General features: G+C 44.1%; 1 protein-coding gene across 1 annotated transcript; it reads left to right on the top strand.

Moving 5' to 3' along the window:
• Positions 1 to 12,103: 12,103 nt before the first annotated feature.
• Positions 12,104 to 14,027, top strand: LOC138105338 (GSK-3-binding protein-like). The gene has a single exon (XM_069005152.1). The coding sequence runs from the start codon at positions 12,583 to 12,585 to the stop codon at positions 13,189 to 13,191; it is 609 nt and encodes a 202-aa protein (XP_068861253.1). The 5' UTR covers positions 12,104 to 12,582; the 3' UTR covers positions 13,192 to 14,027.
• Positions 14,028 to 22,573: the final 8,546 nt, after the last annotated feature.

The following is a 22,573-nucleotide window of genomic DNA, read 5'->3' as shown; positions in this document are numbered from 1 at the left end:
TTTGGCTTTGCCTTATTATCAGAATGAGAAACTGTGTGCATTAAGTTCTTAATAATTTTTTTACAAGCAGTATTAGCCTCCTTTGCATACTGTCAGGGGCAGGAGGGGATCTGCTAAAATCCATCACACATTTTGTCTTGGCTGTAATAAGAGAAGGCATCCCTTGTGAGCTGGGCAATTCAAAAAGCCAAGGATGAAAGAACGAGTTCACTCAAAATAGTGGACAATCAGGTCGAACTTTGACACACTTTCCAAGAAGGAAATGTATTGTAAGTAAAATATTTTACAATGTTTTCTCAGACAGGAAGTCCAAAAAGTTTACTCATCCCTTACACCAGCCACAACAGAGATAGCTCTTTATGGTAACTCGTCCTTGCCTCTGACACCACTTCTGCAAGTCATATGGTTGCATATAGAATCACACTTTTTTTGGAGACTTGACTGCATGGAAACTCCCAGTGGAATACATAGACTGCCCATGAAGACCACACCTTCAGGCACTTTGGTTCAAGTCTAAATACAGACACTCTTAAGGTGTTTTTTATCCCCACCATAATCTACGGTTTGTTGCCAGCATGGAAGAAATCGGATTTCTTTTTATTCCTAAATCATGGTAAAAGCAATGGATTTTGAAGGTCTGTAACATGAGCTAATGATTCAATATTGAGCAGATCTGCATGGGTCCATTCTGCAAAGGAGATCTGAGGCACCAGTAAACCCCAGTAACTGCACTGCTGTTGTAGTAGCGTCCTCTCTGCCATGCCTATCTACGCTGCAAGAATTATGTATAACTATCATGTCATATCCAAGCCCACAATGACACACCATAATTGCTATGTGTTAATTTGTACCCCCAGCAGATCGTTTTCTGTGCAAAACACTGAATCCACTACTGTAGCTGCCACACAGAGCATCTTCTTTAATTAAAAAGCTCAGAGGAATTGCAGGTGCTGTTAAACTCAAGGAATGTGATCCACTGAGACCACTCCAACTGTAGTTTCATGAGACACTGGCTCCAGCAACCACATGGGTAAAGTTCCTGCCATATGCCTCCAGCTACTCACTCCTGGTGTTACACCACAGCACCCTGCTCCTGCTGTTGTGTCAGAAGTTATGTACCTTGAGCCACAGCCCAGTTTATAGTGTAGCTCTACAGAGATTGATTTTACAGACTCACCTGAGGAGGTGATGAATTTCAGCACACAGGCAGGAGCAGTCAGCCAGGCCTGGAGCATGGCAGGCATTGTTGGGAAGAGCTTCACTGCCAAAGTCAGTGTACTGGGGAGACTTCACCTGCAAGTTTGTGATTCAGTTATACCAGACTTAATAGCTGAAAGAAGAAGTCCCACTCCCTCTCCTGCCTGCCAGCCATTCTTTCTGCAAGCTCTTTGCTAGGGATGTACATCAAACCATAAATAATCCAGTGCAGAATGCTAAACTGATACACAAATCGATGCTTTTTTGCAGGCCTAGTTTTTTGCTGTCCGGACCCTCCAAAGAGCACCAGGGACAGCACAAAGGATGTGTTAGAAACACAGAAAGGGGAAGGGCTTTCAGAGGCAGCTTGGCATTAGGTTGGCTTAGTCAGGTTTGGTCATTATCAAATGCCACCTCCACGATTAGGTGCCATCCAGACTACCCACAAGTTACACAAGTCACCTTACAACACCCCTGTGAAAGCCAGGATACCTCAGCACAGGAAACATTCATGTGGTCACTCCCTTCTGCTTGTCATTTTCAAGGGGTTTCTTATTGAGCAATGCAACCAACTTCCTCTTTGGTATCTTAGAGGAGTTTTCTTTTGAGATTTTGGGACTGCACCATTCTTTCAGAATTATTTTGTGAAGGAAGAGGAATTTAGATTCACATTCTTTTTAAGAAATTATTTCAGTTTAATATCCTACCTACTTCAGTTGCAGAACCTTCAATGAATACAGCACAGAGAGTGAATGATGGCAGCAGTGATAATGAGTGCATATGGGAATCCCAGGAAAACTTCGATCATCATCATTAACATTTTATTTTCTGCGGTGCAACTCCTACTCCGATGTACCACAATTTGCTGTAGCAGACTGCAATGCCCAGTGCTGATAAGAATCTGCATAAATGTGAAGAGTAAGAAAGCTATGAGGAAGAAAACAATCACTAAGCTGGAACTGCCATGGCTGTTTTCTGTTTTGGTATTTTTAAATTATTTTTTCTCTGCTGTGTGGGTGTCTTTCAGATCAGGTGTGATTTTAAAGTAGAAGAAAGGTAGACTCAAGCATGTAGACAGATGATATCTAGTTTCCCTGGTTCCTGAATTTGTTGCTCATTTATAAATTTGTGTCTTCATAAACCATGTTGCAACTTCTGGCTTTAGTACTGTTTTGCCCAATTTACTATCTTATTCAAATGAACGTTAAAGGAAAGTAATAAAACCCAGCAGGCTGCAACACCAACGAATTTTGGTAAATGCGGTGAAGAGTATTCTTATTGCAGCTTGACATTCAGTAAGAAACACAAACTTAAAGCAGGGGCCATTTGGAAATGGATCATGAAGGTAAATTTGTGAAAAGTAAGGGAGGGAACTTCTAAAATATATGAACTCATAATGTCAATGGTACATAATCTAAGTGATGACTTCCTAGCTGGAGATGTATTTTATAGGAAAGTTATAGTGAAAGTTAATAATATGAAGTTCTTTATAAAGTGGTTCATGAACTGAAAAGAGGCTTCTTTCTTGGACAAATTGCCTTAGAAATGTTGACCTTTGGGATTCTGTCTTCCTTGCTAAAATAGAATAGTGCAAAGAGAACTACTTTATGCAGTTTAAAATCAATTTTGCAATCAAGGATTCTGTTTATAAGCTCTTTGGGCTCAATTTCACTGCAAAGTTACCTGAGTTGTAAGTTATTCCAGGCATAACTGGAATCCTTTCTACACAGAAAGATATGAAACCCAAGCCTGTGGTTGTTTTAGATTTGAGGCAGCCAGTTTAACAGGAGGATAAAGGCTGATATTGAAGTGTCTGTCTCGTCAGCTACTTTGTACTATGAGGACATTTTTGCACTATTTGAATGATATTATTCTTCCAATGCCTTCCCATTCCTCCTTCCTTATTGACAGAGGGCTCCTGCTCATGCCTGCAACAGAATGAATAGCACCACCAGCTTGTGGTACTGCTAAAAACCTTTAAGGCTGGCAGAAATCCTGGAGCATGGTTTCATGGTGTGAAATTTTTTATGGGTAAAACCTACTTTTAGTGCTCCCATTTCAACATCCTTCCTCAGTCCTGCCCTCCTCTGCCCCTGTATTGCTCATTTCTGCTGATCCAAAATATTTTCAGAGTCCTAAAAAGGATACATTTCCAAAGAACAGCTCAGTGGCTCCTGGTGTGGCACAGCACACCTCTCCTAGCACAGCAATGAGGGCTCCCACATGGGCATGGCAGTGGGCATGCAGGGTCAGAAAACTTAAAGCAATATTGTTACTAAACATGTGGCATTGTGAAGCTGTGACTATTGCAGGAGGCACAAGGGAAGGTATAAAGACATGCTCCAGGGGGCAGAGGCCTCAAATGCCCCTTCATAAACTAGCAAGAGGCTTCAGGCAGCTACTGCAAGAGCACATAGAACACTTCTAAATCCCCAAAAAATGCAGTCAGTGCTCAGGGAGTATTGGGGAGGGCTAGTCATAATTTCCCTGACAAAAAAACCCACTTGAATCCCCACAAACTCGCTCCTTTGAAGTACAGTCACATCTTTCAGCCAAAAGGATGCAATGCAGGAATCAAAATGTCCAGTGGCAATGATAGTTGTCTTGTAGCAGGTGATATGGGGAAGAGGAAACACAGAGTGAGACAGGAAAGCTATTGCTATTTGGCTCTAAAGTGTAGAAAAACTTTCTTCATAATTGGCAGGAATTTTGGTTTGCTGCTCTTAGTTTAAGAGATGCTATACAGAAGAAAGAGAGGGAATTATTCCAAAGTGTTGAATGTTTTCAAAAGTAGAAGAGCACATCCACCTAAAACAACAGTGGGAGTCCAATAAGAACAAATCAGATCACGCAAAAAAGAAGTGTCTCCCCTAAGGCTTTACCTGTAAATCTTCATCCTACAGGTCTCCACTCAATCTGAGCACAACCCCCTCCAACCCCAAGGGGAAGGCAAAGCTCTGACTGAGATGGGTGAAAGAGCTTCTCCCCACCACTTCAGCACTACCCAGTTCTCCTGCTTCAGGGGCAACTCAGTCTGCTCCTCTGCAGCTACAGAACTGCCACAAATCCAAGTCTTGCTATAAAGGAAAATTAAAATTTGGCTTAAATGCATGCTTCTGAGTCTGCTCAAAACTACAAAAAACAGTTATTCAGGTACATAAACAACTACCTGAAAGAGAAAGAAAATACTGTCCTACGGATAAGAGAAGTAAATTTGTCACTGACAATGATGAAAAGGCAGAGGTTCTAAACACTTCCTTCACCTCTGTCTGCATCAGCACTGCTGGGCCCCCAGGCATGGGGACAAAAATCCAGGCTGATGCATCCACAAATTCATCACCAGCAGAGATCAAGAAGTCATTATCCCACTCTGCTCAGCGCTCATCAGGCCACACTGGAATACTGTGTTCAGTTTTGGTCCCTGCTGTGCAGAAAAGATGTGGACAGGCTGGAGAAGGTCCAGAGAAGAGCCACAAAGATGATCAAAGGACTGTGAAGCCTGCCCCAGGGGCAAAGGCTGAGAGAACTGGGTTTGTTCAACCTTGAGAAGAAGGCTTAGGGGAGACCTCATCACCATGCTCCACTATTTGATGGGTGGCAACAGAGAAGACAGAGACTCCCTTTTTACAAGGAGTCACATGAAAAAGACAAGGGATAATGGGTACAGGTTACTCCTGGGGAAGTTCCAAGTGCTCACACAAGGAAACTTCTTCACAATGAGAACAATCAGCCATTGGAACAATCTCTCCAGGGAAGTTATGGATTCCTCAATACTCTACACTCCTGTGATTTGGCTGCCAGTGTGCTGGGCCATCTTGTCTAGACTGTGTTTTTACCAAGAAAGGTTGGATGAAATGTTTCTTGAGGTCAGTTCTTTCAAACCTGTGTTCTATGATTCTATAATTTAAAATCATGACCAGTTTATGTGTGTGCCCTTGGCTGTGAACTGTGGTGGTTCAGCAAGACCCTGGAGAAAGGAAAATTGAATGAGGGAGGAACATTCTCCATGTATTGTATCTCCATGTATCTTATTGTGAGCCAAAGAGGTTTTTTATACAAAAGTCTTGAGAGACCTACACCAGAAGGAGGCAAGTGACATGACCTGTGATACCTACTCTAAATTATGCATGTATAATAGCACCCAAGGATATAATGAAATCTATTATGATGAACATTATGTGCTGAAAGGTTTACAACATAAAGGGCTGTTTTTCACTATCCACTGAGGGTGAATTTAGCCCTAAACAAAATATACAGGAAAACACAGTTGCTAATGTGATGAGAATTATTACTGTGTAATAATTTATGGGTGTTGTTTGCTATTGGAAATTCACTGTCTAAATATATAGACTTGATTTTAAAAAGGGAAAATCAGTCTAACCTAATAGATGATTGGAAGATAAAATAGGCAGATAGAGTAACAAAAAACCGCAAGCCCCTCAAAATAAGCCTCTTCTTCACACTCTGACCAGCAGGTCAAGGAAGGTGACTTTGCCCCTCTACTCCACTCCCGTGAGACCCCACCTTGAGTATGGCATCCAGCTCTGGGTCCCCCAACACAAGAAGGATGTAGACCTGTTGAAGCAAGTCCAGAGGAGGGTCACAAAGATGACTGGAGGGCTGGAGTACCTGTCTTGTGAGGACAGGCTAAGAGAGTTGCCTTCCAGTACCCCAAAGGGGCCTACAAGAAGGCTGGAGAGGGACTTTTGACCAGGGTATGCAGGGACAGAACAAGGGGGAATGGCTTTAAACTGAAAGTGGCAGGTTTAGATTAGATATTAGGAAGAAATTCTTTACTGTGAGGGTGGTGAGGCACTGGAACAGGCTGCCCAGAGAAGTTGTGGATGCCCCATCCTTGTAAGTGTTCAAGGCCAGGATGGATGGAACTCTGAGCAACCAGGTCTAGTGGGAGGTGTTCCTGCCCACAGCAGAGGGTTTGGAATTCAATGATCTTTAAGGTCTGTTCCAACCCACACCATTACATGATTCTATGAAATGTGTTTGGAGATTTAGAATTTACTGGAGAAAAAAAAGAAAAAGTACTGCAATCACATCAAAAGGACTATTTTAGATGAAAAAGAAAGGGGCATGTGCAGTGGAATCAGGCTATCATGGACAAAATTGTTTTAAAGAGAAGAAGGAAAGGTGTTTCAAGAAGCTAGATCTACCTGTCTTGTTCTGAGGGGCTAATAAGACTTGAGAAAAATGGATATGAAGTTTGTTGGTTTTAAAATTTTTACTAATCTCTCTCACAGAGAAAAAGGGCAGATTAAATATCATACTGAGTACCACAAGTGCACATCACAGTGCTCTGCAGGATTAGATTAAGAAGAAAAACTGAGGAATTCACGATGAGATGAGTAACACCACAAAAAAAAAAAAAAAAAAAAAGGTGAGCTGTGGTCAGGGAGCAAAAGAAGGAAATGTGACCACATCTATAACCACAGCAGCTGCTCCAAGAGGTTTCTTACCTGAAGGTTGATCATGTTTCTGTGAGGAGCAAATCCAAGGCCTAAATTGCACAAACAGCACAGTTCAGACTTAAAACAAGAAGGAGTTGTCAGATCTCAGGTGGTGCCTGGTTTTCATTTTTCTTTTTAAGTAACAGTCATCTTTTTCTAATGGTTTAATGTCAAAAGTAAGTTTGAGAGAGGAATTTCAATAAGGAAAGCTGGCAGTCCTGCCCAGGTTCCATTGATTCAGTGGAATTGGCTGCAGTCCTTGTGGGACAAGTGCTCCCTTAATTTTAGACAAGTCTACTTCAAATACAATTAGACAGGAGGCTTCTTCTTCATTTTTGCCCTACATGCTGAGTGAGACACATTACTTGTAATCATTATATATTAGTTTATTGATCACGGCTTTTCAGTATTCACTGTAGATAGGCTTGTTTTAACAGAACTGTCAAGAGATGTCTGGTTAACAAACAATTACCAATTGAAGGTATAGCAACAAGCACAGGGATTTTGTCAGGACATACAGAAATGTGCAGGGTATTTTGACAAAAGGTGAAAGGGCTTTTCTCTTGAATCTGATATTTTTTAAGAGATGTTCCTAAAGTCCATTTAATGACATTTTAGGAGTGGTTCAATATATTGTTTTCATCTCTGCTTCCTATATTTCAATATTTGAAAAGATTGAACAAATGGAAATTATTCTCAGGAATTGCATATATGGAAAACCTATAAGAGCCGACACGACAGATTACACTGGCTCACTACTTACAATATAGGTTACCATTAAAATGCATTCCAGTTATTAGGAAAGCTGGAAGTGAGTCAATTATTTGAATAAACAAACAAAGACTTGGTTGCCCCGTAGTTTAGTGCATCCCTGAGACGTCTGTAGGCTCCTTTCCCACGCCTCCTGTCTCATTCCTAAACTAGCAGAGGCTGTTGTGCAAGGCAACCTGGCAGCTCCTAATGACCAGGTAGCTCAATGCACTCCCTGGAAGCAATTCCTGCCCACTGTCCACTTCTGCACATTTGTGCCAGGCACAGGGCATCGACTGCACCTTGTGTGTATCAGAGGAGGAAGAAGAGGTTTTGCAGCTTAGGGAAAGAGAAGGATCAACTTATCAGGCCAAAGGAATGTTGCTGTGGCCCCTCCAAATGGGCCATGTGTTCTGATTGCTTGGACAAGCTGAAATACAGCAGTTTGGTGTGTCAGACACTAGAAGAAGGTGAGAAGACAAAAGAAGGTGCCAGCCTTTTGCTTTCCCCAAAGGACTGGAGAGGGTTTTTTGTGTCTAAAAGATATAAGAAACAGTGATAACTTCAGCAAAAAGAAGTAATTCAGCCTCACGACTTACAATGTAGTTCCCAGACTTGTTAGGAAGCAGTATCCCTACCTGCAAATTCTTAGGTAATTGAATGAGGATAAACAGAAACAATACATGAAAGAAACAAATCCCAAATATCTATTGGGACAAAGTATGCATATTTCAATTCCTTAAGAGTGAAAGTCTTTATTTTCTAAAACAACTAATGTTTCCTGTTTCCATTAAGGTCTCAGACTGGGCATCCAAAACTGTGTAAAGCTGTTGGCCAACAGGTTTACATTTACCCTGGGAGTCAAGGTAAGATTCATGACACTGCTGCTTGTTAAATCTCTTGTTTAAATGTGCTTGGCATTTGCAAGTTATGACACAGTAAATACATTTGTGTCACTTAGCAACCTCAACTGTTTCTAGAGGAATGTCTTTTGTTCTTGGAAATTTATTATAAATGCAGATTACAAAACAATTATTGGGGAATCTAAACTTGTCTTATTTGGATGGTGTTCTGGCCTTTCCCCATTCTGCATTTGAAGTGTGCAGAGGAAATTAATTTACTTTGCACAAGCATCCTTCATTGACACTACTGTTATGAAGAGAAGCTCTGCATATTTAATAAATATGACAGAAGTTTCTGTAGAAAATAAAGGACGTGAGAAACGCCTGGAGGAGAACTGGAAAGGACCTCCTAGTCACTGGGTTCACCCAGTTCAAAGCCATCTTGCTGTTTTGTAAACAACACTATAAATACTTTAACATTGTGATGCAACACTACATAGTCTCTATCACCAATTTATCAACCTGATTCATTTCTACACATGCCAAAGTCTGAGATCACAGATCATGCAGCTCCAGCAAAAGGGTTTGAAATGTAAACACCTGCACAAATTAAGTATTATTTATATTTTTCACATTGACTGGGTTACAGGGTCTCCATAACACATTAGAACATGTGCATGATTCTGAACACATGCATGTAGTCAAAGGACTGAGATAACACTGGATTGCAGACTTCAAAGGATTTAAGGGTTTTCTTTCTTTGTCTTTAATAGGTTTAGAGCTCAGAATTCACACCCAGCTGTCCATATTGTTAGGATCAGTACAAAAGGTAAGATATATAAACTGACCTTTATATTCTGAAATTAAAATGTATCCTCAGGAAGCACAATAAAATTATGTCAAAATTTTATAGATGGACATATAATTAATATAATTAGTACTTGTTTATGAAACTCAGATTTTGTCCTCTGCTAGGAATACCTGAAAGACAAGTTTTACTAAAAATATATTAAAGACTGTTTTCTAAACATTTGAATGGATAAAGTGAGAATGCAAGTGAACAATAATCACAAAAAAGGACCAATCACCGTTCTCAGCTGTAATGTCTTGCTAATAGAATGACTTAGACATCAAGTTGCCATGAGAATTTTGTCACTCAGAAGGGAAACAGACCATACACAGAAATGCATCCAGAAAAAAACAAATAGCAGCAACGGTCACTGTCAAATTTCTGCTCAGCAAAATACTGTCAAAGGTCAGAAAAATTTTGTCAACAGTTTTGCAACTCCTTTTATTTTTATTTTAAAAAGAACCTCCCCCAATCCTTAATGTTCTGGGCTTTAGGGTTTTAGGGATTTTTTTTAATTGCACTTACTGTGGTAAACTGCTAAATTAAAAGCAATACTGCAGAACTCATCACCAGTGGTAGAAGACCAAGTGTGATAACCAGGCTGTGATTCTCCCAATTTAAATGAGAATACAGTGAGTAAGCTTTAGCTTACTTGGGACTTGGCCAAATGACCTGATGGTTACAACTGATGAGGCCCCAGCTTCTTTGGGGCTGACCTGGCAGTCAACTCAGTCACTTATGCTCACAAACTCTGCATCAGGACACCTATGACAGCCCCTTTATTGCAAAACCCACTGTTGAAGTTGTTCTCATTTCTAAGGAGAGGCACTAGCAAACACCTCTTCGTGAACTGCTGTAGTATTTCTGCCAGAAACATCCGATAATGGCTGCAGACATCTTAGACCTGCCCCTGGCATGGACTGGGGTTTAATCCCGGAAAGGTCTCTGGGTGCTGACATACTGAGATCCACTCCGCAGATATAACTATGATGTAAATTCATATTGAGCCCTCTTTGGTACAGTTTTCCCACATAAACAAATCTTTGAGAGAGAACTTCAAATATAGGATACACTGTCTTCTCCAGCATTTTAGTTTTTCTCTCATCATCCAGTGAAAAGAGCAGATAGTACCAAAGTAGTGGCTGAGGTTCCCAATTTGTCTAGGAGAACAAATCTCACTTTGTTCAGCTGGTAAACCTATTAATCCTGATCAGTAGCATTCAGTGTAAACATTTTCAGTGTATTTAGTCCTAAAATCTGCAGCAGATACTCAGTCCATTGTCAACCAGTCATCACTAAAATTTGGCATTTAAAAAGATCTGAGGACATCAGGATTCTGCTAATGACTGCGCTCTGAGCTCCCTATCTGTGGCACTGATCTGCACTATCCTGCAAGCTTTTCCCAGCGCTGCCGTTGGTTAGGGATGCAATGAAGCACGATTTGCGATTATCATTGCTGGGCTCATGAAAGCCCCAGGTGTAGATGTAATCACAAGCAGCACTGAGCTTTTGCTGGTATAGCTTATTTTGCTTTTGTGGGAGAAGAAAAGGCTGGAATAAGCTGTACTGGTTTATTGCAGTTTTGCTTGTATAGAATACCAGATTACCTACTCAGAAGTGATCTGAATATAGATCTCCCTTGGAGTCGAAGTAGATCCATCCACTGCATCTATGTAGGCCTGCTTCTATTCATTTTGAATAGATACCGCATAAATAAGGAATAAAGGTGGAAGTGTTGTCTTAAAAATATGGGGGGTGGGGGTGTGCAACAAAATCTCACTTTTTCATCATCTGTAGAACAATGCGATCTGAGTTTTAATTGCCAGTTACCAAGAAGGTGCTGAAAATAAGAAAGTATCAGTACCTTCAGTATGTACATGAATAAATAAAAAGCAATTAAGTGGCATGATTTATGTCCAGGTCATATAAATCCAGGCAGGGGATGTAGTAATGGGCTTGGAAACCTAGGCTGGAGTGACCATTAACATGTGCAGATAGCAGGCATGTTCACAAACACGTGCACTTATGCACAGGGTCTCTTGCTTTATATAGCAAGTGGAAGTAACTCAGGAGAACATGGACAAACGGACTAAAGGACATGCCCTCTCCTTTGCCAACCGCTTACTGATTAATCAAGGGCACAGTGGTGATAGCAGTTATGTGTATGAGCAACTCACACTTTAGAGGCTGTTCCCACCAGAGCCGACCGCATGCCCTGTCACGTGAATGAACGTACTCTGGACTATGTCCCCAGAGTTCCAACACCCAGAGAGCCTTATTTAAGGCTCACCATAGAAACTTCAACACTTGCTTAAATGATGCAGTGACGGAAACAAGGGAAGGAATAGGACTGGGACATGAAGAGATAGGGCAGAGCCTTGGTGCAGGTCATGAAGTAAGCTGCAGGCTGAGAGAAACCCCGGCAGAACACCTGCACAGAGTTGCTTCACGTCTGCTAATTCTAGTGATGACAAAAAAGACTCCAAAGGCATTTATATGTCAAGGAATTAAACCCCAAACCAACGCGCTGCCGGGTGCGGGCACACAGCGGGCATAGCAATCAGGGCAGAGACGACCGGCGAGCGCGAACCAAGCGGTCAGACCGGGCGCTGCGGTACGAACGCGCCGCGATCCCAACACGGAACCTTGCGGGCGACTACACTGGCTAATGGGGATGGCAACGCCGCGGCCGCTCCCGAAGAGGCCGGTGCGGGCCGGTCGCGCTCCGCTGGGAAGCGCCAGCTCTCGCTTCCAGGCGCGCGGTGCTGCGGAAGAGCCGCACGCGCGCAACCGCCTGGCGCTCACGGGGGCACCGGCGCGCGCTCGCACCGGCGCCCCGCGGGCCGTTAACGGCGGGGCGGGGGCGGCACCGGCCGGGCGGTCACCGGGCGGTCACCGGGCGGTCACGGGGCGGTCACCGGGCGCCGCTCGCCCTCCCCGCGGTCCCCCGTGACCCCTCCAAGCGATCGTCCCAAGGCGACGGGGCGGTGCGGGACCCTCCGCCGCGCCGCCCGCCCCGCCCCCTCCTGCCAATCACTGCGGCCCCGCCCCCGAGACCCGAGGTGCGGGGTTTGAAAGCGGGCCGGTCCACGCGGCGCGCAGACCGGGGGGGGGAAGAGGACTGAACAGGGAGCGTCGCGCTCGGTGGTCGCGGGGCGGCCTCGCCCGGCCGGCGGCGCCCGGCGGCGGGAGCCGCCCCCGCGCTATTGGCCGAGCCCTCTCTGCACGGGGCGCCGGCCCCGGGAGCGGCCGGCGAGCGGTTGGTCCGGAGGGCCGTCCCTCCCTCCCCCCCTCGGCCGGCGCAGTGGGAGGCGCCCGGGCGCGCGCGTCACCCATTGTTTACAAACCAACGCCAGCGGGCCGAGCTCCAGCCGCGACCGCAGCGCCGGAGCCGCGTGTGCTCGCGCGCGCGCGGGGCGGCGGGCGGGCGGCGGCCCCGGTCCCGCTGCGGCGGCTGCGGCACGGCAGGGACCCGGCAGAGATGCCGTGCCGCCCGGGCGAGCGCTTCCTGCTGCTGGAGCGCCCGGTCGCCGTGGGACAGGCGGGCTCCAAGGAGGTGGACGCGCTGGTGGCCAAGCTGGGCGAGGTGCTGCAGTTGAGCGCCCAGCGGGCGCCGCCGCCGCCCCGCGCCCCCAAGCACCTGGGGCCGGGCAGCGCCCGCGACCGCGCCGCCCCCTACTCGCCGCGGTGCTGCAGCGGCGGCGGGGCCGGCGCCGGGCTGCTGGCGCCGCGGGGACCGGCCCCGCCGCAAGATCACTCGCAGCACGTCGAGCCCCCGCGGCCGGACCGGAGCGGCCAGCAGCGGGTGACCAAGCAGCTGTGCGGACGGGGCTGGCTGCGGAGCGCCGCCCGTCGGAGGAAGCAGCCTCCGCCGGGGCCGGGCGACGGGCCGGCGGAGGAGGAGGACCCACACCGGCTCCTGCAGCAGCTCATCCTTTCCGGCAACCTCATCAAAGAAGCCGTCCGGCGGCTGCAGCTGGCGGCGGCGGCGGCGGCGGCGGCGGCATCCGCGGCCTCCAGCGGCAGCGCCTCGGCGGGGAGCGGCGGCGCGGACGGCGAGGCGGCGGCGGCGGTGCAGCCCCTGCAGTAGCCGGCGGGGACGAGCGGCGGCGGTGACCGGGACGAAGGAGCGCGGCCGCTGGCGGCGGCGGCGGAGCGGAGCCCCCGCCGGGCGGGCTGCGGGAGCGCGGTGCGGGCTCCGCCAGGATGTAAGTGCGTCCCGGCGGCGGGGCCCCCCTAGCCGGGGCCGGTTGGGGCGGGGAGGGTGCCCGAACCCCCCCGCCCCAAGGTCACCCGCGGCGCGGACCCCACCGAGCCCCAGCCGGCGAGGCCGCGCACGCCGCCCGCCCCGAGTTGTTGTTGTGCCCCCCCCCCTCTGCCTTCCCCGGGAGCTCCTCCTTCTCCTCCCCCCGCCGGGGCAGCCCGGCCGGGGCCGCGGACCCCCCCCCGCCGCCGGTCCCCCGCTGCCGCGGAGCTCCTCCGTCTCCCAGGAGCCATTTGCAATAATCCTCGCTGACCCCGGCGGGAGGTGTTTCCTTTCCCCTCCCGGGCTGGTTTGGTTTTTTTTGTTGGGGGTTTATTTGTTGTTATTTTAACGTTTATTGTTATTATTTCTCGTTGTGACTGTATGAAGCAGTTTTTAAAAATGTGAATATCAAAGCTGGAAGGCAGCTGGACTTTAGAAATGAGTGAATGGAGCCTGAGATGCATTGTTCACGCAAGGTAGCCGAAACAAGTTTTTTCTACCAAAAAGAAAAACCCTGAATCCACCCTTCCCCGACAAACTCAATGGCTCAAGTACAAGATGCAGCTGTTGATTTTAAATATATGCACTTCGTACCGGAGCGTTTGAAATGTGTTCCTGATTTACAGGACTTACTGTCTTAATTAACCTGTCTGTATTGAATAAACGTGGTCTTGTTTTTATTTTTGGGTCTGTGTCTCATTGTTAAGGGGAAATGAATTCTGATTCATGAGAACAAAACTGTGTGGATGATGCCCCGGGAGGCACGTACCCCCTTGATCTTCTTTCCGTTGTAAGATCTCCATTTTGCAAGCAAAAAAAAAAAAAAAATCCCCACAACAATCCGCATAGTCTGATGCAGTGGGACACCGGTTATTAATGCACGGAGATGCAACTGAGCCCCTTTGTTTGCCAGCAGCGTTCATTTGTAAGCCGTGAGACGCCCCTTCGAGCAGCCGAGAAATGTGGCTGTTGGAATTTATAAGTCAAATCGTACTGAAACGAAAATTAGGTATTTTGTACTGGGGAAGGAACAGGGCTTGTGTTGGTCACTTGTTTGGGTTGTTCTCAGGTTTTTTTTTTCTTTCTCTGAGTATAGAGGGGAAAGAAAGACTCTAGAAAGGAGACAAGACATCTAGGCAGCAATAAAAAAAAAATTAAAATTCTGTAAGCCAGAATTAGATATTCTGATGCTGGTCGTTAAGTTCCAATACCTATTTTGAATAGTTTCCTTTGTAAAATCCTGTGTTGGGTTTTTAGGAGTCATTGAGCTTCAAGATCAGAACTGAACACACAGACTGGAGCTTAACAATCTCCCAACCCCCACTCAATTTGAGGTAAAAGCTTCTCCTTTGAAGAAGGTAGCAATCCCACATGAAAGAAAATGGAAGATGTTTGCCTTTGTGCAAGAGAGCAATTTGAGCAGCTACGTTTACTTGTGTGATTAGTTCTTTCATGAATACATTAAATCCACAAAATATTTTAGATTTCTTTCTCTGCCACAGCTACTACTAGAAACTGATGCTGAAGGTTTTTATGATGTCTCACTGAATTCCTCATGCACTAGGACCAGTATGTGATGTTATTATTAGCTTTATCTTGACTAATTTATAAGTAGAATGCAGTTTTTCCATATCAAAGCATGTAAAATGCAAAAAACGAAGTTCAGCGCATTTTAGAACCTCCTTAATTACTAACATCTGAAGTCCTTTTTCTCATAACTTGGGCTGCTTTTGTGGCATTTTGCACAACTTGGAAAAGATTCGAATCTGCCATTAGTTCTTAACCTCTAGTACAATGACGTAGTGTGTAGGTTATCCTTCAAATGAATTTTTATTTGCAATTTTCTTGTTTCTTTCTTTCTCCAGGAAAAAAGTTCAATAGTAGATACAAAGAATATAACCACTAGCCACAAGTGAAAATCTCGTTATTCTTGTATTTGTCCTTTAGATGCCCAAGGAGGTAGGTATTTGCTGTGCAGACACTGAATTTGAACCCTGGGATGGGTAGTTTAATTACTTAAAAAACTGGAGGAAACAAGCTAAAATCTGGACATAGCCAGTGGAACCTGAATGGTTAACTATAGTTAAAAGTATATGGGTGGGGGTCAGCTGGAATTCTGAAAGCTGTCGAGTTTGACTTGAACTTTTTGCCATTGATAATTATGCATTGATTTTGCATCTCCTTTCCTTCCCCCCGCCCCTCCTCCTCCCCAAATCCTAGCCCCTGTATACTAATGAGAACAGCTAACTTTACAAGTGTCCTTTGTAGTCACTGAAAGCCTCAAGACATTCCTTTTAAGGATTTTACTAGAATAACACTTTTCAATAAAGTGGCAGTTGAAGTGAGGCGTAGAAAAGATGCTAATAAATTTCACTGTGACTGGCTGGTTTTTAAGCTTCCTAAATTACTTCTAAAATAGCTTTTACCTTCTCCTTTGTGCAAGGCTGAGAGATGTATATATGAAAAGGGTTATAGTAAGCTAAGTGTTATGCAGAGTGTGATGATTTGGTAAAAGGAATTTTGGCACTTGTTTCAGATAACTTGCATAACTCACCGACACATCTTCGTCATTATAATGTGAATGTCCTAAGCTCATGCCAGCAGCCTTTCTCGTCACATCTTCCATATAAGTCTTTGTCTTCTTCAAAATATAGAACATGTCACTTCTTCATAAGGGAACGGATCAAACATGGCTCATTTTGGTTTTGGAAGACATGTTTTAAAAAATGTTGGACCAGTTGAAGTATTGCCAGAAGGTTTCTGTTGATTCATTGCAAATTCTCCTTTTCTTTGCCTTGTGCTATGCTATGCAAGCATACAAACTGTGATATAAAGTCATCATTTACTTTGTTTCCCAAACAAGATAAAAAGTGTTGATCTGGGAAATAACTTCCTAAGTTTTCTGTGTCTGTGTTTCAGAGGTGGGGTTTCTTTAGTATGTATATTGTCTGTGCCAGACTTCAAGTACCAGTTGTTGGTTTCTAGAGAAGCAAAACAGAAATACATTTGGCCTTCACAGTATGCTTAAACTTTCTTCATTCATAAGTGAAAATATAGTTTACTTACAGTTTTAAATTTGGACTAAAATTATGTTTTCATTATAGGCTTTTAGCTAGGTTTTAGCTCTTTTTTTTTTCCATATTGTGAAGAAAAATAATTGTTCAAAACACACAGATTTTACAGTGGATGACATGAGCTGTAGAACCAAAAATAAAGCATTTAGATTTTTGTAACAAGTGACATTCCAGTGCATTGGGGAAGAAATTTAATTTCATTATATCTAAAGGGGGTTATATTTTGAGGGTAAATTTGATTTTAAGTAATATTGTAAACAAATGCACTGAAGACTCACAACCTCATCTTTCAATGTTCCTCTCTGGTGTTGCACTAGCATGGCACTAGGCTGCTACAGTTTTTTCATTTGTAGTCTACATTGCTGCTTAACTCCTCCTGAGTTTTCTCTAGGTGATTGGACAACTGTTTTCCTGACTCTTTGCCCAAAATTCAGCTTTGCATCCTAGTTATATCTTGCTCTTTGTACTCCCGTGTTCCCTGAGCTCTTAAAAGTAACTCAATTTAACCAGAAGTCTGGCAGGTACAATGATTTTTGTCTGCTATTTCCCTTGTGTGACCTGTCTCCCTTGTAGCTCACTATTGTGTATTGTACCCGCACTTAGAATCTGCTATAAAAATTATGTTGGCATGGTACTTGGCATGATAAACATAGTGGGGAAGTAGGGACTCCACCCTAAGTCCTTAAAATGGGGTTTAAAAGAAGCCTTTTAAGCAAATAGCAAGCACATCTCATGGAAGGCATAAGGGAGAAGAAGGATGTGTGCTGGTTAATGCACAATTTAAGTTCTGGTCAGCTGGGGCCAGTCCCAGTGCTGGTGACTTCTCCTACATATCCATCTAAAAAAGCATTTCTCATTCCCTCCTAATCCCTGGCCCCATGATTATCCTCTCTTCACCGTGCATGCCCTGCCTTGCCCAGGCCATTTTTTTCAGCTTGTGGTTGAAGTATTTCACTTTTACATCTTTTGTCCATGTCATATTACTCTTCCCAAGTATTAAGTAGCTTTTTTCTCTTCAGTTGCTTTTTGATGGGTACTTTTGATGTGCTCGTTCACTTGACTTCCAAATATTGTATTTCAGTCAATTCTTGGTGACCACGATCTGGTTAACTCCTTATAAACCTTGCAGTGGGAGTTGGAGGGCAAGTTATTAGTGTCCTTCATCTTAGTTTGTACAACATAGGGCAAAAACTGGAGGGAAAATCCTAGCTGCAATGAAATGAACAGATGAAGTTAACAGCAAAATTATTTTCAACTTTTGTGGGAATTTTCTCCTGGTTTGGTTTCTTTTTGTTTTGGTTTGGGTTTTTTGTTTGTTTGTTTTGGGGTGTTTGTTTGTTTTGTTTTGTTTTATTATTGTTGTTTGGTTACATTTCTTGTTTTGGCTTTTTTTAGAAGTAGCTGGGAAATACCACTTAAAGTGGTACAATGACTACATAAATGCCTTTGGGGGAACACAAAAATTACATCAGCAAACTCATTTCTTGAGTCAATGAGTTTGGTTCACTTTTTCTCTTCCAAAAATTATGTTTTAGCTGTGTGACCAACCTCAGTCACCTTTGTCAAAGCTGCAGAACTGCCATTATGCAATTTCCTTGGCAAAAGGCAGCTGCTGGAAAAGAACTGGTGCCCATAGAGAGAGGAAGGCTGCAGTGTGCCCAAGCTGCATTAGTAAACACTGTAAACTCCACAACAGAGGAAGCTACAGGAAATCAAGCACCATAAATTCAGAGGCGTGCAGCATTAGCTGTTTCTTATGCAATATCCTGTATCTGAATTGTATTATTTTTGCTTCCCATTATATAATATAGTGGTGTCTGGTAGAGTAATACAGCCAGCTAAGGGTGCTCTTCATCACTGCAGGCATTAGGCAGGACATGAGCAATCAAAAGAAATTGTGAAAAACATCTTGTCTCTATGTCCTCCTTGTAATTACTAACTTGGCAGGACTTCATTCATGAAGAGGTTCTAAGGATAGGCTCTAAGATCCTGAGCTATATGAAGAAGTTTAATATGTGCAGTTCCAGCCCCAAGTACATATTTTATAGCAGCAACAATTTCAAAGCTAGGGGAAAAAAAATCTTGCTGGAACTTTGAGCTTGGAAGCCAAGTGGTAAATTCGAGAATAAATGGACCTGCTCTCATTTTCCTCCCATGTAGGTACTTCAGTCCTCATCCAAGGAACTTCACTGCTCCCTGGCACACTATGGGGCTTGTATCACCAGCTGCCCCTCAGGAGGTGATGTCTGATTGATTTTACAGCCCAGAGAAGTTGTAGTCTTCCAGCTCTATGGGATCACTTTCCGGAGCAGCTCTGACTTAAATACATTTTTCATTTGGTGGTAAAAGATGAAACAGCACCAGGATGAAAATGTTTTAATTAGAGGAAATGGATCCTGGCTGGCTTAATAGTAAATATTTACTGCTCTAAGCATTTTACCATAAGAGATTGGGGCTTATTCTACCCACATCACAACAATTGTCCTAGTTTCAAGGCTTAAATCTACAGAAGCATGGGCTCGCAGTTAAAGTGCAAATTTAGGTTATTAGTGTTCTTAAATCCACATTGCAATGCCTTTTCTTGTTTACAAGACTAACTTAGTGTTCCAGAGGAAACCACACAGGGCTGAAGCAGGTGACTGAATGCGTGTACATACATCCCCAGCTTCTCCTGAAAAGTGGAAGATGAGTGGGATACGTAATCCTCTCCTGTTGGTAGCAAGCAGCACTGGCAGTTGCTGTTCTGACAATACCTATCTATCAGTGCACGGGTATGCCCCACTGGTGTGATATCTCATCTCTACATTGTTTTGGAAGGTAAAAAACCAGACATTTATGTTTTCCATCTTGCTGTTCTGCTCTGTCATTAGCTTTCGCCAGGCTGCTTTGACAGCTGCTTTCCTCCAATGCCTCCAATGCAAACTCCCTCAGCTGCTGTCAGCTCTGACCTGAACTGTGGCTGGATTCTGGATCACAGGACACAGAAAACTTATTCCCATAAAAAAGGGGTAAGTCAGCCTGGAGTGTGCCAGACTGGTAGCAGGATGGAAATAAGAGACATAAATTTCCACACCTGCATCTGTATAGACCTCTTCTTCTGTTCTTCTCCCACCTTTTCACTTTTCAATTTTTTCCTTTTAAGAGAGGCCACAGATGTCAAGAACCTCTGGAAATCAAACTGCCTACCTCAGTAGGGGTTTAGAAGTGACTCACAGCCCTGATGTTCACTTTTCCCCTTGTTTTCCTGGAAAGCCTTTATGGCACATTTGGTTCGTGGTGATCCTGTTCTCCAATCTGCAGTGAAACAGATGCTTTGGGGCTAAAGAGCAAACATGCTCAGCCTGGGTGCTGTGCATGTGCACACACAAGCATGGATCGGATGTGACTTGCTGAAACAGTACTTGTGTTCAGGGTCAGATGTGCAGATGTTTTATTGACACTAAGAATAAATATAGACTTATAAAATGACATGTGCTATTAATTAGATTTAAAATTAAATTTTCAGAAAAAAATATAGTAAATACCATGTAAGAATATAGTTTTGCTTTTTGTCTTGTTGTAAAAGTTAAGGCAAATGTGTCTTTAGTGCAATACTGCCTATGTCTTGTGTGTGCATTGCCTTGATAGCTGCTCCTGAACAGGTCTTATCTTAGAAAAAGCGGATCAGACCCTGCCAGAACTACCAAATTATTGTAAGAAATAGAATTTCAAATGGGTTTTGGTTTACCTTCTTCTTCCTGAACAAAACAAAAATCCTTATTGTAAGGTATATATCAATGCTGAATAACTCTGAAGGATGTCTTCGTGCAGGAGTGACTTGAAGTTTGCAGCCAGTATAATACAGATCTTCCTTATTCTTGCAATGGCTTTAGTTTATCTGTTATTAAAAGTATCAATTATTTTGGCTTCAGTAGTTTTAAACGTGGTTGCAGACACATAGAAGTTGAAATTGTGTTATCCAGGAGTCACTACTTTTAAGTTCATAAACTTTAGAAAGTTTTAAACTGGGGAGGTGAGGAACCAACACAAGAATGGGAACAACTCTGGGGAAAAATGATTTTAGACACTCTAGATCAAGGGATCTACACTGAAACCCAAAAGGGTACATAAGCCTCAATTCCCCTTACTAACTCCTAGAGAAAGTGGTTACTAGAACTTTGAGAGCATATTATGGAGCCCTGTCAGGACAGGAAAGATTCTTAGAGACCCCTCTGAAGAACTGTAGGTAGAAACAAACTTCCTGATGGAAGTAGCCTGGCAAACAGTAGCATGGCAGAGAAAACTAAGACAGGCTTGAGTAGGGTGTGGAAATGTGGACACTGACTGTGGGCAGCACTGACTGTTCTTTCTGTTCTGGTGTGCTGTTCGCCTGGGTCTTGCTGGGATTTTACCCTTTTCCTGTCACTGATTGACTCTGGGATTGTTGGTTTGCAGGATAGGTGGCAGGACAGACATAGTTTGGGGGCTTGCCCTGCATCAGTACTCAACACCCCAGCACTTGAGATCTGAACCTTTTGTCTATTGCTCCACTTAGAAGCCTTGGCCTCTATGGGGAAGTGGGAGAAGTACAGCACTGCCCACATCTGATTTCCATAGTCGTGGCTATAAAACAGCACCCGCGTGGTTATTGACTCCGTGGTTGTTGCAAAGTGTTTTTGAAAGCACTGGAGGTGTAGCAGTTACACCTTCCTCTTCAAGTTGCCTTTTCCTTTTTTTCTTTAAGTTAGTTAGTTGCTACTACACCCCAACTCGTATCACAGTGAACGAAATTAAGTATAAGTAGCATCTATTGGCTTGCTGCTCTTTTGACTGTACATTCAACAACGATGACAAAACTGTCAGTACCAAAGACTTCAGCACTTATGTTGTCATTTATAGCTCACAGCTGAAATTCATGGTCCTGGGTGTTCCTGGAATCAACCTCTTCCCTTGAATAACTGCTGTTACTCAGTTGTTAACACTCACACTGTATTTGGTAATGTCTCTGAGGCACAGCAAAGCTGATTATTTAATTTACCACATCCTTATGTCCTGGATATAAGGATAAACCTCTTCCCCATGAAGACAGCCAGATATTGGAACAGGTTGCTGAGAAGTTGTGGTCTCTATCCTTGGTGGGTTTGATCAGACTGGGTAAAACACTGAGTAACATGGTCTGATTTCAGAGCTGTCCCTGCTTCAGACAGGTTTTTGGGCTGGAGATTTCTTGAGAGATCCTTCTGACCTGCATTATCCTGTGATCCCACAAAGTTGGCACATTTGCTTGCAGCAAAATATTCCCTTCTAATGCAGTGCATGGAATTCACCCAGTGTTTCCCTAAATCTCAACTAGGAATAAGGAATCCAGGCTATGTGAATGTAGTCCTTAGCAAGCATGTCATTTCAAGGCTTTTCCCTGCCATTCATTCACCTTGATTCACCTTGAGTACTACTCTCATTTAGGGTCCTACGGTTGAAAAGACCATTCTCCTCAGTTTCTTCTATGTCTAGATTCTGGTATTTCTCACTGAAATCTGTGAGGCTTCAAAAGCAATAACATCCTTCCCCCAGGCACCGATTGCTCATCTGTGACAAGGAGGACATCCACTGTTCAGCTGATACTGCTCAGGCAGACACACACACTTTCTTCCCAGCAGTAGAAAAGATAGATGAAAAGGACAGAAAGGATGGCAGATGTCATCTTTGTGGTTTGGGCATTCTTATCTTACTTTCCTCCATGGCTCACATCTGGATCATTTGGATCATACCTTGGGACTCAAGAGGAAACAAAACAGTGCAATGTTCATGTGTGCCCAAGGGCAAGGGTTATTCCTAAGAGGCCAAGAAAAAAGACCTTTCCTGGATTTGAAGGACCCCAGTCCCCTGTGCTCTTAGGATTGTGTTCATAGATGCAGCTCTTGTCTCAATAAAACCCAGTGCCTTGGGACTTGACAAGAGCTGACAACACCTTCTCTATCAGGAAGCAGTTTCCTGTGAACCAGTGATTTCTCAGAAATTGTATGGGTGCCTGTGTGGGTGTTTCTGATTACTGTGTCTGCACAACAAAACCTCTCCAATTTTGGTTGTTCAAGATAAAAATTGAATGTGAGGTCAAGTTTCTGTTTGGTACATAGTTAAATTCACATCCTTTACTTCAGATAAGCCATGAGCCT

This window comes from Aphelocoma coerulescens, chromosome 2 (assembly GCF_041296385.1).
Source record: "Aphelocoma coerulescens isolate FSJ_1873_10779 chromosome 2, UR_Acoe_1.0, whole genome shotgun sequence".
Lineage (NCBI taxonomy): Eukaryota > Metazoa > Chordata > Aves > Passeriformes > Corvidae > Aphelocoma > Aphelocoma coerulescens.
Note: the sequence above shows the minus strand (reverse complement) of the source record. Positions and strands in the feature narration are given on the sequence as shown.

Coding starts and splice junctions, on each gene's coding strand:
- LOC138105338 (XM_069005152.1), top strand. CDS start 12,583: ATGCCGTGCCGCCCGGGCGAGCGCTTCCTGCTGCTGGAGCGCCCGGTC.